This window comes from Leucoraja erinacea, chromosome 24, assembly GCF_028641065.1.
Source record: "Leucoraja erinacea ecotype New England chromosome 24, Leri_hhj_1, whole genome shotgun sequence".
In the NCBI taxonomy this organism is placed as follows: domain Eukaryota; kingdom Metazoa; phylum Chordata; class Chondrichthyes; order Rajiformes; family Rajidae; genus Leucoraja; species Leucoraja erinaceus.
Genome location: NC_073400.1, coordinates 33,318,967 through 33,336,275, shown reverse-complemented (window position 1 = coordinate 33,336,275; position 17,309 = coordinate 33,318,967). Strand labels below are relative to the sequence as shown.

The 17,309-nt window shown below is 52.7% G+C and overlaps 1 protein-coding gene across 1 annotated transcript in view; it reads right to left on the bottom strand.

Annotated features, from left to right (window-relative positions):
* The window catches only part of LOC129709006 (P-selectin-like), a 28,387-nt gene that overhangs the window by 1,912 nt on the left and 9,166 nt on the right, over nt 1-17,309 (bottom strand). Inside the window, exons 6-10 of the mRNA XM_055655135.1 lie at nt 12,783-12,959; nt 11,606-11,687; nt 11,226-11,299; nt 6,324-6,377; nt 5,781-5,895 (exon numbers count right to left, since the gene is read on the bottom strand). Coding sequence (XP_055511110.1) covers nt 5,781-5,895; nt 6,324-6,377; nt 11,226-11,299; nt 11,606-11,687; nt 12,783-12,959 — 502 coding nt within the window. The remainder of the gene's footprint in view (nt 1-5,780; nt 5,896-6,323; nt 6,378-11,225; nt 11,300-11,605; nt 11,688-12,782; nt 12,960-17,309) is intronic.

Here is a 17,309-nt window from a genome sequence, read left to right as displayed (position 1 = left end):
GTAGTGGGGAAACTGCTAGAGCCAGTTATTAAAGATGGGATAGCAGCACATTTGGACAGTGGTGAATTCATTGGACAAAGTAGCATGACCTGGGTGTCATGGTACACCAGTCATTGAAAATAGGCATGCAGGTGCAGCAGGCAGTGAAGAAAGTGAATGGTATATTAGCATTCATAGCAAACGGATTTGAGTATAGGAGCAGGGAGGTTCTACTGCAGTTGTACAGGGCCTTGGTGAGACCACACCTGGAGTATTTAGTAGATAAATGTGGATAAATGTGAGGTTATCCATTTTGGTGGCAAAAACGGGAAAGCAGACTATTATCTAAATGGTGGCCGATTGGGAAAGGGGGAGATGCAGCGAGACCTGGGTGTCATGGTACACCAGTCATTGAAGGTAGGCTTGCAGGTGCAGCAGGCAGTAAAGAAAGCGAATGGTATGTTAGGTTTCATTGCAAAAGGATTTGAGTATAGGAGCAGGGAGGTTCTACTGCAGTTGTACAGGGTCTTGGTGAGACACACACCTGGAGTATTGCGTACAGTTTTGGTCTCCAAATCTGAGGAAGGACATTATTGCCATAGAGGGAGTGCAGAGAAGGTTCACCAGACTGATTCCTGGGATGTCAGGACTGTCTTATGAAGAAAGACTGGATAGACTTGGTTTATACTCTCTAGAATTTAGGAGATTGAGAGGGGATCTTATAGAAACTTACAAAATTCTTAAGGGGTTGGACAGGCTAGATGCAGGAAGATTGTTCCCGATGTTAGGGAAGTCTAGGACAAGGGGTCACAGCTTAAGGATAAGGGGGGAAATCCTTTAAAAACCGAGATGAGAAGAACTTTTTTCACACAGAGAGTGGTGAATCTCTGGAACTCTCTGCCACAGAGGGTAGTTGAGGCCAGTTCATTGGCTATATTTAAGAGGGAGTTAGATGTGGCCCTTGTGGCTAAGGGGATCAGGGCGTATGGAGAGAAGGCAGGTACGGGATACTGAGTTGGATGATCAGCCATGATCATATTGAATGGCGGTGCAGGCTCGAAGGGCCGAATGGCCTACTCCTGCACCTAATTTCTATGTTTCTATGTCAGCACTTTCATATGAAGAAAGACTGGATAGACTCGGCTTGTACTCGCTAGAATTTAGAAGATTGAGGGGGATCTTATAGAAACTTACAAAATTCTTAAGTGGTTGTACTTGCTAGATGCAGGAAGATTGTTCCTGATGTTGGTGAAGTGCAGAACAAAGGGTCACAGTTTAAGGATAAAGGGGAAATCTTTTAAGACTGAGATGAGAAAAACATTTTTTACACAGAGAGTGGTGAATCTGTGGAATTCTCTGCCACAGAAGGTAGTTGAGGCCAGTTCATTGGCTATATTTAAGAGGGAGTTAGATGTGGCCCTTGTGGCTAAAGGGATCAGGGGGTATGGAGAGAAGGCAGGATACTGAGTTGGATGATCAGCCATGATCATATTGAACGGTGGTGCAGGCTCGAAGGGCCGAATGGCCTACTCCTGCACCTATTTTCTATGTTTCTAAGTTTCTATGTCACAGACAGAGTACAGAAAATCCTCAAGGGCGAAGGTGAACAGCCGGAAGTGGTAGTGCATGTCGGCACAAACGATGTCGGAAAGAAGGGGATGAATATTCTGCTGCGTGACTTTAGAGAGCTCTGAAAAATGCTGAAAAACAGGACTTCCAGCGTTATTATCTCCGGTTTGCTTCCAGTTCCTTGTGCTGGCGAGAGCAGGAACGGGGAGATACGGGACCTTAATGTGTGGCTGAGGAACTGCTGCAGGGATTTAGATTCTTAGATCACTGGGATCTGTTTTGGAGTAAGGGGGAACTGTACAAAAGGGACGGATTGCATCTTAACAGGTGGGGGACCAGCATTCTGGCAGGCAGGTTTGCCACTGCTACACGGATGATTTTAAACTGTATAAGGGGGGGGGTCAAATGGGATAGTCGAGGATGGCGTTAAAGGGAAAGAGAGTAAAAGGATAGTTAATGACCCCAGAATGAATGGGAAAGGAAGCTCACAAAGGAGAGTGTGGCCAAGTGTAATAGGGATTGATGTGAAAGGTGAGATGCGTAAGGAATTAAAAGTATTGTATATGAATGCACGAAGTATAAGAAGTAAAGTAGATGAGCTTGAGGCTCAGTTAGAGGCTGGTAGATTTGACATTGTGGGGATTACTGAGATGTGGCTGCAGGAGGATCGGGCCTGGGAACTTAATATTCAGAGATAGACATCCTATAGGAAGGACAGGTACACAAAACTGCTGGAGAAACTCAGCGGGTGCAGCAGCATTTATGGAGCGAAGGAAATAGGCAACGTTTCGGACCAAAACCCATCTTCAGACATAGAAAGGACAGGCAGGTGGGCAGAGGGGGGGGGGGGGGGGGGGGGGGGGGGGGGGGGGGGGGGGTGGCTCTGCTGGTGAGGGAGGGAATTCAGTCCCTTGCGAGGGAAGAAATAGGGACTAACGAGGTAGAGTCACTGTGGATTGGGTTGAGGAATTGTAAAGGCAAGAAGACATTAATTGGTGTTATCTACAGACCCCCAAATAATAGCCCGGATGTAGGGTGTAAGTTGCAGCAGGAGTTAAAACTGGCATGGAACAAAGGTAATGCCACTGTGGTGATGGGACATTTCAATATGCAGGTAGACTGGGTAAATCAGGTTGGTTCAGGACCCCAAGAAAGAGAGTTTGTAGAATGCCTCCGAGATGGATTCTTAGAGCAGCTTGTAATGGAGCCGACCAGAGAAAAGGCAATTCTGGATTTAGTGTTGTCCAATGAACCAGATATGATAAGAGAACTCGAGGTAAAGGAACCGCTTAGAGGTAATGATCATAATATGATTAGGTTTAATCTACAATTTGAGAAGGAGAAGGTTAAATCGGAAGTGTCAGTGATGCAGTTGAACAAAGGGGACTATGAAGGCATGAGAGGGGAGCTGGCCAAGGTAGACTGGAAAGGGATCCTAGCAGGAATGATGGTGGAACAGCAATGGCAGGAATTTATGGGCATAATCCAGAGCCATAATTCGAAGCGGAGTAAGAGGCAACCGTGGCTGACAAGAGAAGTTAGGGATAGAATAAAACGAAAAGAAAAGATGTATAACACAGCAAAGAGTAGCCGGAAACCAGAGGATTGGGAAACTTTCATAGGAAACAGAAGGAAACAAAACGGGCAATACGGGCTGAAAAGATGAAGTACGAAGGGAAGCTGGCCAGGAATATAAAGGAGGACAGTAAAAGCTTACTGTCTGTCTTCACTAAGGAAGACACAAACAATCTCCAAGATGTACTGGAGGACAGAGGATCTAAGGGGGTAGAGGAACTGATATAAATTTTCATTAGGTGAGAAATAGTATTGTGTAGGCTAATGGGACTGAAGGATGATAAATCCCCTGGGCCTGATGGTCTGCATCCCAGGGTCCTCAGGGATGTGGTCTAGAAATAGTGGATGCATTGGTGATCATTTTCCAATGTTCAATAGATTCAGGATCAGTTCCTGTGGATTGGAGGATAGCTAATGTTATCCCACTTTTCAAGAAAGGAGCGAAAGAGAAAACAGGGAATTACAGACCAGTTAGCCTGACTTCGGTGGTGGGAAAGATGCTGGAGTCAATTAAAGAGGTAATAATGGGGCATTTGGATAGCAGTAAAAGGATTAGTCCAAGTCAACATGGATTTATGAAAGGGAAATCATGCTCGACTGATCTTCTGGAATTTTTTGAGGATGTGGATGAGCACATGGTATTGGGTGTAGGGTGTTGACATGGATAGAAAATTGGTTGGCAGATCGGAAGCAAGGAGTAGGAGTGAACGGGTCCTTTTCAGAATGGCAGGCAGTGGCGAGTGGAGTGCCGCAAGGCTCAGTGTTGGGGCCGCAACTGTTTACCATATATATTAATGATTTGGAAGAGGGAATTAGGAGCAACACTAGCAAGTTTGCGGATGACACAAAGCTAGGTGGCAGTGTGAACTGTGAAGAGGATGTTAGGAGGTTGCATGGTGACCTGGACAGGTTGAGTGAGTGGGCAGATGCGTGGCAGATGCAGTATAATATAGATAAATGTGAGGTTATCCACTTTGGTGGCAAAAACAAGGGGGGGAGATTATTATCTCAATGGGATTAGGTTAGGTAAGGTGGAGGTGCAGCGAGACCTGTACACCGGTCACTGAAAGTTGGTTTACAGGTACAGCAGGCAGTGAAGAAAGCTAATGGAATGTTGGCCTTCATAACAATAGGATTTTAGTATAGGAGTAAAGTGGTTCTTCTGCAGTTGTATAGGGCTCTGGTGAGACCACACCTGGAGTATTGTGTACAGTTTTGGTCTCCTAATTTGAGGAAGGACATCCTTGTGATTGAGGCAGTGCAGCGTAGGTTCGCAAGATTGATCCCTGGGATGGCGGGACGGTCATATGAGGAAAGATTTAAAAGACTAGGCTTGTATTCACTGGAGTTTAGAAGGATGAAGGGGAAGCCATTTAAGTGAGTTGAGAAAAAAAAATTTCACCCAGAGTTGTGAATTTGTGGAATTCCCTGCCACAGAGGGCAGTGGAGGCCAAATCACTGGATAGATTTATGAGAGAGTTAGATAGAGCTCTTGAGGCTAGTGGAGTCAAGGGATATGGGGAGAAGGCAGGCATGGGTTATTGATAGGGGACGATCAGCCATGATCACAATGAATGGTGGTGCTGGTTCGAAGGGCCGAATGGCCTCGTCCTGCACCTATTTTCTATGTTTCTATGGAATCTCATGGTCCAAGTCCATAACTCCACACCTTTCAACCTAATGGGGTGACCAGAACTGCACCCCAATGTCCTATAAAGCTGCATCATGACGACCCCAGTTGTGGAGCGGGCCTGTATACAGCTATGGGGACCGGTGTCCAAATGTGCAGGGGCCGTAGCCATTTGTGGCCCATATCCAGCTGTGGGGAGGGTCCGTATCCAGATGTGAGAGGGGGTGATGTCCAGCTGTGGGGCAGTCCTGCATTCAACGACAGATGCAAGTCCATGTTGTGGAAGGGGCCGGTCCAGCTGTGTAGGGGCCGTATCCAGATGTGGGAGGGTGTGATGTCCAGCTGTGGGGAGGGGCCGTATCCAGATGTGGGAGTGGGGTGATATCCAGCTGTGGGGCACACCTGCATTCAGCTACAGAATAGTTAGTCCAGATGTGCAGCTGGTCCAGCTGTGGAACATAAACACTGGAAACACAGCATCACAACAAGGATCCAGTGACTCCACGCTGGGGACGGGGAATCAGAATGTTTGACCAATATTTTCCTGAAGAATATTTAATCTTGAGGTGTATTGGTTGTAATTCTTGACTTCCCGCTAAAACTACCCCCCTCCCCCCCCCCCATCCTCCGCCAGTGACCGGTGGGATCGTGCTGGCTTTTAGTTTAGTTTAGAGATACAGCGCGGAAACAGGCCCTTCAGCCCACTGAGTCCGCGCCGACCAGCGATCCCCGCACATTAACACTTTCCTACACACACACTGGGGACAATTTACATTTTATACCAAGCCAATTAATCTATAAACCTGTCCGTCTTTGGAGTGTGGGAGGAAACCGAAGATCTTGGAGAAAACCCACGCAGGTCACGGGGAGACTGTACAAACTCCGTACAGACAGCACCCGTAGTCGGGATCAAACCCGGGTCTCTGGCGCTGTGAGGCAGCAGCTCTACCCGCTGCACCACCGTGCCTCTTTACCGAGTTTACAAACATACTGACGAGAAACGCAAGGACAGAAATATATTTCTTACCGTGTTTTCCGATTGTTGATGTAGACACCGAGGGCAACGAGGCCTGCGGTGACAAGGGCGGCGGCGACAACGACGGCAGCAACAGCACCGATGCTGCCACCACCAATGGTCGCTGCTACAGAAACAAAATGATGAGGGTTAGTGAGGGAGGAACCTTCCTTCAGGCCACTGAGCCACGGGCAAGGTGATTATACCTCAACTTACAGATACAGCAAGGAAACAGGCCCTTCAGCCCAACAAGCCAATTAACCAACAAACCTGCACGTCTTTAGAGTGTGGGAGGAAACCAGAGCACCCGGAGTAAGCCCACGCAGGTCACGGGGAGAACGTGCAAACTCCGTACAGACAGCGCCCGTATTCGAGATGGAACCCGGGTCTCTACCCGCTGCACCACTGTTGCATTCTTCCCATCTAGTGTTCCATCACAGCTCTGAACTGCCCCTTGCGCATGGCTGAAGTGTGTCTGTGTGGGTGAGGGGTGGGGGGTGGGGTGGAGGGAGGGAGTGAGGACCTGTGTACGACTCGTTTAGGACGGGCTCTTACCTTTATATCCAGCTATTGTATTGGTCTTGCGGCCACTTTGATTACCGATGTTCTCTAGATGGTGAATGGCAAGAGTTAGTGATTCGATTACTCTCTGTGACATTATTAGACACAGCCCCAAATCCCACACAAAGTCAAGTCCACTTTGGGGCAAAACAGAGACTGTCCCGATCCTACACTTGGACAGGCTCCAATCTTGAGGTGTCCCAGCTACCTGGAGATCACAGCTGGGACACGGTCTACTGTGGCCACCCTCACTGTGGTGGCCGTTCTCTCCACTCTTGTAGCCACACGAAGACCGAGCCAATCATGCCCTGGGAATCTAACCACAGAGCAGGCGACCATTCGGCCCATCGATCACATGCTGACCCGTCCAACACTGACCACGCTATTATGAAGCTTCTGCTCTCTCCCCCCCCGGCCACTACACTCCCTCTCACCTCTCAGTGATGGCCTCTGTCTGTCTGACTAACTAGGTCATAAGCGATAGGGGTAGAATTAGGCCATTTGGCCCATCAAATCTACTCCACCATTCAATCATGGCTTATCTATCTCTCCCTCCTAACCCCATTCTCCTGCCTTCTCCCCATAACCTCTGACACCCGCACTAATCAAGAATCTACCTATCTCTGCCTTAAAATTATCCACTGACTTGGCCTCCACACCCTTTTGTGGCAAAGAATTCCACAGATTCACCACCCCTTGACTAAAGAAATATCTTCTCATCTCCTTCCTAAAGGAATGTACTTTAATTCTGAGGCTGTGACCTCTAGTCTTAGACTAGTGGAAACATCCTCTCCACATCCACTCTATCCAGGGCTTTCATTATTCTGTACGTTTCAATGAGGTCCCCCCTCATTCTTCAAAACTCCAGCGAGTTCATGTCACCGGGTCCATTTCACAAACATCTTCGGGCACTGTCTGTCCTCTCCTCAAACTAATTCTCCAGCCTTCTCCCCATGTTCATCAGTCACTGAAAGTAAGCATGCAGGTACAGCAGGCAGTGGAGAAAGCAAATGGCATGTTGCCTTTCATAGCCAGAGGATTTGAGTTTAGGAGCAAGGAGGTCCTACTGCAGTTGTACAGGGCCTGGTGAGACCACATCTGGAGTATTGTGTTTTGTTTTGGTCTCCTAATTTGTGGAAAGACATTCTTGCAATTGAGGGAGTGCAGTGTAGGTTCACCAGGTTAATTCCCGGAGTGGCGGGACTGTCATATGATGAAAGAATGGTTTGACTGGGCTTGTATTCACTGGAATTTATAAGTATGAGAGGGGAGCTTATAGAAACATATAATATTCTTAAGGGATTTGACAGGCTAGATGCAGGAAAAATGTTCCTGATGTTGGGGGAATCCAGAGCCAGAGGTCACAGTTTAACAATAAGGGGTTGGCCATTTGGGATTAAGACGAGGAAAAACGTTTTCACCCAGAGTTGTGAATCTGTGGAATTCTCTGTCACAGAAGGCTGTGGAGGCCAATTCACTGGATGTTTTCAAGAGAGTGTTAGATTTAGCTCTTAGGGCTAACGGAATCAAGGGATATGGGGAGAAAGCAGGAACGGGGTACTGATGTTGGATGATCAGCCATGATCATATTGAATGGCGGTGCTGGCTCGAAGGGCTGAATGGCCTCCTCCTGCGCCTCTTTTCTTTGTTTCAATGTCTCTATGTTTCTATAACCCCCGACACCTACATCCACACACACACACTTACACTCACCCACCCACACACTACACAACCCAGGGGGGGGTAGAAGAGGGGGGAGGGGATAGAGGTTGGGGGTTTCACCGCCAGCCCTGGCCGTCGTCCCGCACAACAGCAGGAACTGCGTTCCATCACCGCCCGCATCGCTTGTAAAGCGGATGTAGCCTGGGACTGGGGAGAGGGAGAGGGGGGGAGGAGAGAGAGGGGGGGGGGGGGGGGGGGGGGGGGGGGAGAGGGGGGGAGAGAGAGGGGGGGGGGGGAGAGGGGGGGGGGGGGGGGAGGGGGGGGGGGGGGAGAGAGGGGGGGGGGGGGGAGGGGGGAGAGAGAGGGGGGGGGAGAGAGAGGGGGGGGGGGGGGAGAGAGGGGGGGGGGGAGAGAGGGGGGGAGGGAGGGGGAGGGGGAGAGAGAGGGGGGGGGGGGGAGAGAGAGGGGGAGAGAGGGGGGAGAGGGGGGGGAGGGAGCAGGAGGGGGAGAGAGAGGGGGGGGGGAGGGGAGAGAGAGGGGGGGGGGTGGGGAGAGGGGGGTGAGGGGAGAGAGAGGGGGGGAGAGAGAGAGGGGGGGGGGAGAGAGAGGGGGAGAGAGGGGGGGAGAGAGAGAGGGGGGGGGGGGGGAGAGAGAGGGGGGGGGAGAGAGAGGGGGCGAGAGAGAAGAGAGGGGGGGGGAGTGGGAGAGAGGGGGGGAGAGGGAGGGAGAGAGGGGGGGGGGAGAGAGAGGGGGGAGAGGGAGAGGGGGAGAGAGGGGGGGGGGGGGGGGGGAGAGGGGGGGGGGGGAGAGGGAGTGGGGAGAGGACAGGGGGGGGGGAGAGAGGGGGGGGGGGGGAGAGAGAGAGGGGGGGGGAGGAGAGGGGGGGGGGGGGAGAGAGAGGGGGAGGGGGGGGGGGGGAGAGGGAGAGGGAGAGGGGGGGGGGAGGAGGGGGGGGGATAGAGAGGGGGGAGGGGAGAGGGGGGGATAGAGAGAGGGGGGGGGGGGGGGGGGGGGGGGGGAGGAGGGGGGGGGGGAGAGAGGGGGGGGGGAGGGGGGGGGAGAGAGAGGGGGGGGGGAGAGGGAGAGAGAGGGGGGGGGAGAGAGAGGGAGAGAGAGGGAGAGAGAGGGGGGGGGGGAGAGAGAGGGGGAGAGAGAGAGAGGGAGGGGGAGGGAGAGAGAGGGGGGGGGGAGGAGAGGGGGGGGGGGAGAGAGAGGGGGGGGAGAGGGAGAGAGGGGAGAGGGGGGAGAGAGGGAGGGGGGGGAGGAGGGAGGGGGGGGAGGGGGGGAGAGAGGGGGGAGAGAGGGAGAGAGAGGGGGAGAGAGAGAGGGAAGAGGGAGAGAGATGGAGAGAGAGAGCGAGAGGGGGGGAGAGAGAGGGGGAGAGAGAGAGGGAGGGGGGGGGAGAGGGGGGGGGAAGGGAGAGGGGGAGGGGGGGGGAGAGGGGGAGGGGGGGGGAGAGAGGGGGGGAGGGGGGGGGGGGGAGGGGGAGAGAGGGGGGGGAGAGAGGGGGGAGAGGGGGAAGAGAGAGGGGGGAGAGAGGGGGGGGGAGGAGGGGGGGAGGGGGGGGGAGAGAGGGGGGGGGGGAGGGAGGGGGAGAGAGGGAGAGAGAGAGGGGGGGGGGGGGAGAGGGGGGGGGGAGGGGGGGGGGGGAGAGAGGGGGGGGGGGGGAGGGGGGGGGAGGGAGGGGGGGGGGGGAGAGAGAGGGGGGGGAGAGAGAGGGGGGGGAGGGGGGGGGAGGAGGGGGGGAGAGAGGGGGGGAGAGAGAGAGGGAGAGAGAGAGGGGGGGGAGAGGGAGATTGAGAGGGGGGGGGGGGAGAGGGGGGGGAGAGAGAGAGGGGGGGAGAGAGAGAGGGGGGAGAGAGGGGGGGGGGGGGAGAAAGAGGGGGGGGGAGAGAGGGGGGGAGGGGGGGGGAGAGGGAGAGGAAGGAGAGGGGGAGAGGGGGAGGGGGAGGGAGGAGGGGGAGAGAGGGGGGGGAGAGAGGGGGGGAGAGAGGGGGGGGGGAGAGAGAGAGGGGGGGGGGGGAGGGGGGGGGGGGAGAGAGAGGGGGGGGGAGAGAGAGAGAGAGAGAGGGGGGGGGGGAGAGAGAGAGAGAGAGGGGGGGGGGGGGAGAGGGGGGGGGAGAGAGAGAGGGAGAGGGGAGAGAGAGAGTGGTGAGCGAGAGAGGTAGGCGGCGCGGCTCTGGCCAGCAGCGGCCTCTGCAGCCTGTCCGCGTTTTTATTATTTTTGTCTGTGTTTTTATGTAGTTTTTGTTATTTTATGTTGGGGTGTGTGTGTGGGGGGATGGGGGTGGGGTGGGAGGGGGGGGGGGGAAACTTTGTGAATCTCTCCCTGCACTGGAGACCCGACCTTTTCTCGTCGGGTCTCAGGTGTCGTTGAGGCCGCAACGAGGAGCGGCCTCCAACAGGAAGAGACCGGGGACTCAGGTGTCGACTCACCGTTGCCGACGCGGAGCTGGCCGAGTCCGGAGCGGGTGGAGCGGTGGAGGAGCGCTGCTGCTGCCGCTGCTGCTGCTGCTGCCGGAGAGTCGGAGGCTCCAACGACGGGTCTGTGGACGACGGCACCGGGAGCCCACGGCTCCTTGGAAGGAGACCGCTTCTCAGGGCTCCTGCAACGGCGACTTCTCCCGCCCGAGTTGCGGGGTTGAAGAGCTCCTGGAGCGGGGCCTGACACCACTGCCCCGCGCGGCTGGAATGGCCGCGGGACTCTGCGAGCGCACACCGGGGGCTCTAACACCAAGACCCGGTGTGCGACCTCGCACCACCCGGCGTGGCTTTAATGGCCGCGGGACAATCGCCATCGCCAGCCGGGGGCTATGACTTTGACTCTGACATCGGGGGGGGAGAGTGCAGTGGAGAGAAGTTTATTTGGCCTTCCATCACAGCTATGTGATGGATGTTTATGTTAAATGTAATTATTGTTGTGTCTGGGGTCTATTTGTATGTAATGTATGGCTGCAGAAACGGCATTTCGTTTGGACCTCCAGGGGTCCAAATGACAATTAAATTGACTCTGACTCTGACTCTGACTCTGGTTGTGGACGGCCACACCGTGTTACTGTAAGACAGAGACACAAACCTGTCACACCCGTGGTAAAGGGGCAGTATTCCTCCTTGCCACCTTCCCCTCAGCTAAAAATGAACCATTCTACATTTCCATTCAGCTCCGCCCCCTTTGATCTGTCACCCCCTCCCCTCCCACGGTCCCAGTGACAGGAATGTCCAGTGGTCACTCACTTAGACACCGAGTGTTGCGCTTGGTCCATCCCTCGTCCGTGCGGCGTATCCGTGAACTGCCAAACCGCTCGTAGCTGGAAGAACAAACAGGTGGACACAGAAATGTCCCGTTTATATAAATATATATTCACTGAGTCACACAGCACGGAAACAGGCCCTTCAGCCCAACCCTTCCATGCCGACCAACATGTCCCATCTACACTAGTCCCATTTGCCCCCATTTGGCCCAAATCCATCCAACCCTCTCCTATCTATGTACCCGTCCAAATGTCCTTCACATGTTGTGATAGTCCCTGCCTCTACTGCCATGTTGTATGAAGGGCCAATCCCATGTGAAGAGTCTGTACTGTAACACGGTGTGCTGGTGAATTACTGCTTACCCTTTATTGCTGCGGGGACGGCTGTAGTCGTCTCCAATGTGGATCCCGTTCTCTAGTCTTGGTGGTTCACCACAATTTACAGCTGCAGAAAACACAAACACACACACCACATTCACTTCACCCACACTCATGTGATTAGTTGCTACTCCATTCCCATTTTAACTCTTTTATCCATACTCACATGTCGGCCTGCCCAACACACAAATAATTTGCAGAATGTATTCCTTGTCTCCAGTGATGGCGCTGAGTTACTCCAGCGTTTTGACGAGACCAAGCGTAGGCTCAGAGATTTCCTCAGTCTTTCTAAACCGACCTGATTTCCCAGTCTCTAAACACTTTAACCCCCCCTCCCATTCCCACACTGACCTTTCTGTCCTGGGCCTCATCCATTGTCAGAGTGAGGCGCAGCTCAAATTGGTTGAACAGCACCCCTTCTAACCCCCCCCCCCCCCCCCCCCTATAACTAACTGCCCCCTCCACAGATTAACTACCCTCTTACAAAAGAAGTTCCTCCTCATCCCCTATCTAAAAGAGCGCCCTTTAATTCTGAGGCTGTGACCTCTAATCCTAGACTCTCCCACCAGTGGAAACATCCTCTCCACATCCACTCTATCCAGGCCTTTCATATTTCGGTTCATTTCACTCAGGTCCCTCCTCAGTGATGGTTACAGGCATCTCTCCATACACATGTGCCGACTCTAGGATAGGCTCATGGATGTACAGGGAATGGAGGGATATGGATCTGATGCATTAGTTGTCATCACGATCGGCACAGACATTGTGGGTTGCAGACCCTGTACTTGAGCCATGTTCCATTTTAATAGGGCATTGCTTTATGGTGACCAGTGCTTTCAAGTAGATGTGAGTGCAGGATTTCTATGTGGGAGGGGGCAGTTATAGGGATCACGTTGCCTGGGGAGGTGGAAGGGCAGCTTCAATGGCCGTATAAAAGGCATTTTGACAGGTGCTTGGATGAGAAAGGGCTACGGGCATTAGGCGGGCAGGTGGGATTAGAGTAGATGGACATCATGGTCGGCACAGAATCGATGGGCCGAAGGGCCGGTTTCCACGCTGTATCCCTAAAGTCTAATGTCTAGTAGACAGGCATCATGGTTGGGGCGGACGAGATGGGCCGAAGGGCCGGTTTCTGTGCCATTACACACTATGCTTCTATCACCTGTACAGTTGGGGGCGGGGTGGCTCCAGTGCCCAGTGTCGGTGCAGTTAATGGTTCTTTCTCCAGTCAAGGTGTAGCCCTGATCACAGGAATAATCGGCCTGTTGTCCGTACGTCCCCTCTCCTCGCGGCCACACAGTGCCATCGGCCACTGGTTGTGGAGGGTCACACCGTATTACTGTAAGACAGAGGGTTCATAAGGTCATAAATGATAGGAGAAGAATTAGGCCATTCGGCCCATCGTCTACTCCGCCATTCAATCACGGCATTCTTTCATATGAAGAAAGACTGGATAGACTCGGCTCGTACTCGCTAGAATTTAGAAGATTGAGGGGGGATTTTATAGAAACTTACAAAATTCTTAAGGGGTTGGACAGGCTAGATGCAGGAAGATTGTTCCCGATGTTGGGGAAGTCCAGAACAAGAGGTCACAGTTTAAGGATAAGGGGGAAATCATTTAGGACCGAGATGAGGAAAACTTTTTTCACACAGAGAGTGGGGAATCTGTGGAACTCTCTGCCGAAGAAGGTAGTTGAGGCCAGTTCATTGGCTGTATTTTAGAGGGAGTTAGATGTGACCCTTGTGGCTAAAGGGATCGGGGGTATGGAGAGAAGGCAGGTACAGGATACCGAGTTGGATGATCAGCCATGATCATATTGAATGGCGGTGCAGGCTCAAAGGGCCGAATGGCCTACTCCTGCACCTATTTTCTATGTTTCTATGTATCTCGCTCTCTCAACCCAATTCTCCTGCCTTCTCCCCATATCCCCTGATACCCGCACTAATCAAGAATCTGTCTACTTCTGCCTTAAAAATACCCAATGACGAGACTAGACCAGGCTCACTAACCCATTACAGGAAGGATGTGGAGGCTTTGGAAAGGGTGCAGAGCAGGTTGATAAGAACGGTGCCTGGATTAGGGGCTGTTAGCGACAGGGAGAGTTTGCACACATCAGCATTGTTTTCACAAATTCACAAATTATAGTAGAATCAGGCCATTCGGCCCATCGAGTCTACTCCGCCATCCAATCATGGCTGATCTCTGCCTCCTAATCCCATTTTCCTGCCTTCTTCCCATAACCCTCAACACCCGTTCTAATCAACAATTTGTCTATCTCCGCCTTAGAAATATCCACTGCCTTGGCCTCCACATCCGTCTGTGGCAATGAGTTCCACAGATTCACCACCCTCTGACTAAAGAAATTCCTCCACATCCACTCTATCTATGGTTCTCATTATTCTAAAAGGGGCCTGTCCCACAGGCCATTTGTTCGGTGACTCGACCCCGTCTACAACAACCTACCACCTAGTGGACATCAAGCTACGGCAAGCTACCGACAACCGACGACCCATTAGGACGTCCACCTACGTCCACACCTACGACAACCTACGTCCACCCGCGACAAGCTACGTCCCTGTCGGCGACAACTGAAGACAATTCAGTCGCCGGTACCTAACGCACGGTACGTAGGTAGTCACCAATGGACTTCACCAAAGTCAGCAGCGGCAACAACCTACATCACCTGGCGACAACCTACGACAACACCTACGTCAGGAGAAGTCAAGCTACGCTCATTGGCATCAAGCCAACTGTTACCGAAAATGTTTGAACATTTCAAAATCCAGCGGCGACCAGAAAGACGCTACGACTCTTTGGGCGACTGAGGAGACGATTCACGACCGTACAGGCGACATCCCGTTGACCATGTGGCCACAGTCTAGTCGCAGGGAGCGGAGGGGAGTGTGCAGCAGATGGGCCGAAGGGCCGGTTTCTGTGCCATTACACACTATGCTTCTATCACCTGTACAGTTGGGGGCGGGGTGGCTCCAGTGCCCAGTGTCGGTGCAGTAAATGTTTTTTTCTCCAGTCAAGTTGTAGCCCCGATCACAGGAATAATCGGCCTGTTGTCCGTACGTCCCCTCTCCTCGCGGCCACACAGTGCCATCGGCCACTGGTTGTGGCCGGGGCCACACCGTATTACTGTAAGACAGAGGCTGTTCATAAGGTCATAATGATAGGAGAAGAATTAGGCCATTCGGCCCATCATCTACTCCACCATTCAATCACGACATTCTTTCATATGAAGAAAGACTGGATAGACTCGGTTTGTACGGGCTAGAATTTAAAAGATTGAGGGGGGATCTTATAGAAACTTACAAAATTCTTAAGGGCTTGGACAGGCTAGATGCAGGAAGATTGTTCCCGATGTTGGGGAAGTCCAGAACAAGGGGTCACAGTTTAAGGATAAGGGGGAAATCTTTTAGGACTGCCCGAGAGGAGGGAAAACTTTTTTCAAACACAGAGAGAGTGGTGAATCTGTGGAATTTCTCTGGCCGCAGAAGGTAGTTGAGGCCAGTTCATTGGCTGTATTTAAGAGGGAGTTAGATGTGGCCCTTGTGGCTAAAGGGATCAGGGGGTATGGAGAGAAGGCAGGTACAGTATACCGAGTTCAGAAAGATCAGATTCAATTTTAATTGTCATATGTCAGTGTACAGTACAGAGACAAGCTAAATGCATTTAAAATCTCCCTTGGGAAGAGCTTAGAACATAGAAAAGGTCATTAAGAAGGTGAGAAAAAATAAATAATAAGTGTTGTGAATTTATGGGGGGGGGGGGGGGGGGGGGGTGATTGTGCTAGTAAACCGAGGTACGTTCCTTTAGTAGAGTGACAGCTTACGGGAAAGAAGCTGTTCCTCAAACCTGCTGGTTCGGCAACGGAGAGAATGTAGCGCCTCCCGGATGGTAGGAGGGACTGTGGTCCATGGTTGGGGTGAGAGCAGTCCTTGGCGATGCTGAGCGCCCTCCGCAGACAGCGCTTGCTTTGGACAGACTCAATGGAGGGGAGCGTGGAAACCGGTGAGTGCGTTGGGCAATTTTCACCACTCTCTGCAATGCCTTCCGGTCGGAAACAGAGCAGTTGCCATACCATACTGTGATGCAGTTGGGAAGGATGCTCTCAATGGGTGCAGCGGTGATGAGGAGTTCAAACCAGGACCTGAGGAGACAGATGGACCTTCTTCAGTCTCCTCAGGAAGAAGAGACGCTGATGAGCCTTCTTGATCAGAGTAGAGGTATTGTGGGTCCAAGAGAGGGATCGGAGATGTTGACTCCCAGCAGAACCTGAAGCTAGAAACTGTGCCGTTACACACTATGCTTCGTCACCTGTTAATGTGGATGGGGGGTGTGCGTGCCGCCTCTGGACTTCCTGAAGTCTACAATCAAGCTCCTTGGTCTTCTTGGAGTTAAGGGCCAGGTTGTTGTCAGCGCACCATGCTGCTCAAGTGCTGGACCTCCTCCCTGTAGGCCAGCTCATCGTTGTTGCTGATGAGGCCAATCACCGTTGTATCATCTGCATACTTGATGATGGTGTTAGTACCATGTACAGGTGTGCAGTCATAGGTGAAGAGGGAGTAGAGGAGGGGGCTCAATCAGCACACAGCCCTGTGGAACGCCGGTGTTCAGGGTGAGAATTTGAAGATTGAGGTGTGCTTGTCTAACCTCACAGACTGGGGTCTGTTGGTTAGAAAGTCCAGTATCCATTGCAGAGGGATGTTGGGGAAGTCCAGGTTAACGAGTTTGGTGATCAGTTTTGATGGAATAAGGGGTTGAATGCTGAGGCTGTAATCGATGAACAGCATTTTTACATAGAGAGTGTCTCTGTTGTCATTCTCTGGAGAGAAGGGAGTGAAGTGCCGTTGAGATGGCATCCTCCGTACTCCTGTTCTTGCGATAGGCAAACTGATAGGGATCCAGTGTATGGAGGGGTAGGCAGATTTTGAGGTGGTGCCAGGACCAGCCTCTCGAAGCACTTGGTGATGATGGGGGTAAGTGCAACTGGGCGGAAGTCGTTGTGGCTTGCCGCAGTGGAGTGTTTTGGCACTGGCACGATGGAGGTGGCTTTAAGGCAAGTGGGGACAACTGCTTGGGCAAGTGACAGGTTGAAGATGTCAGTCCAGACGTCTGTCAGCTGCGCAGCACAGGCCCTGAGGACGCGCCGGGGGGATGCCGTCAGGGCCAGCAGCCTTACGTGCATTAGTCCTACTCAGTGCCACGTACACGTCAGCAGGGGGTGAGTGTAGAGGGGTTGGTGATCGGCCCAGGTAGCACCGCCTTGATGGCTGATCTCTCTAGATTCCCCTGTCGAAGCGGCCATAGACCCTCAACACCCGTCCTCAAGGAAGGAGGCGTCGCTGGATCTGGGGGTAGATGTATCCACTGTCTGTAGTCCGTGATGGCCTGGATGCCTTGCCACATGCGTCGGGGGTCGGAGGTGTTGTTGAAGTGCTCCTCAATCCTGAGCTTATGGATTTAAGAGGGAGTTAGATGTGGCCCTTGTGGCTAAAGGGATCGGGGGTATGGAGAGAAGGCAGGTACAGGATACCGAGTTGGATGATCAGCCATGATCATATTGAATGGCGGTGCAGGCTCAAAGGGCCGAATGGCCTACTCCTGCACCTATTTTCTATGTTTCTATGTATCTCGCTCTCTCAACCCAATTCTCCTGCCTTCTCCCCATATCCCCTGATA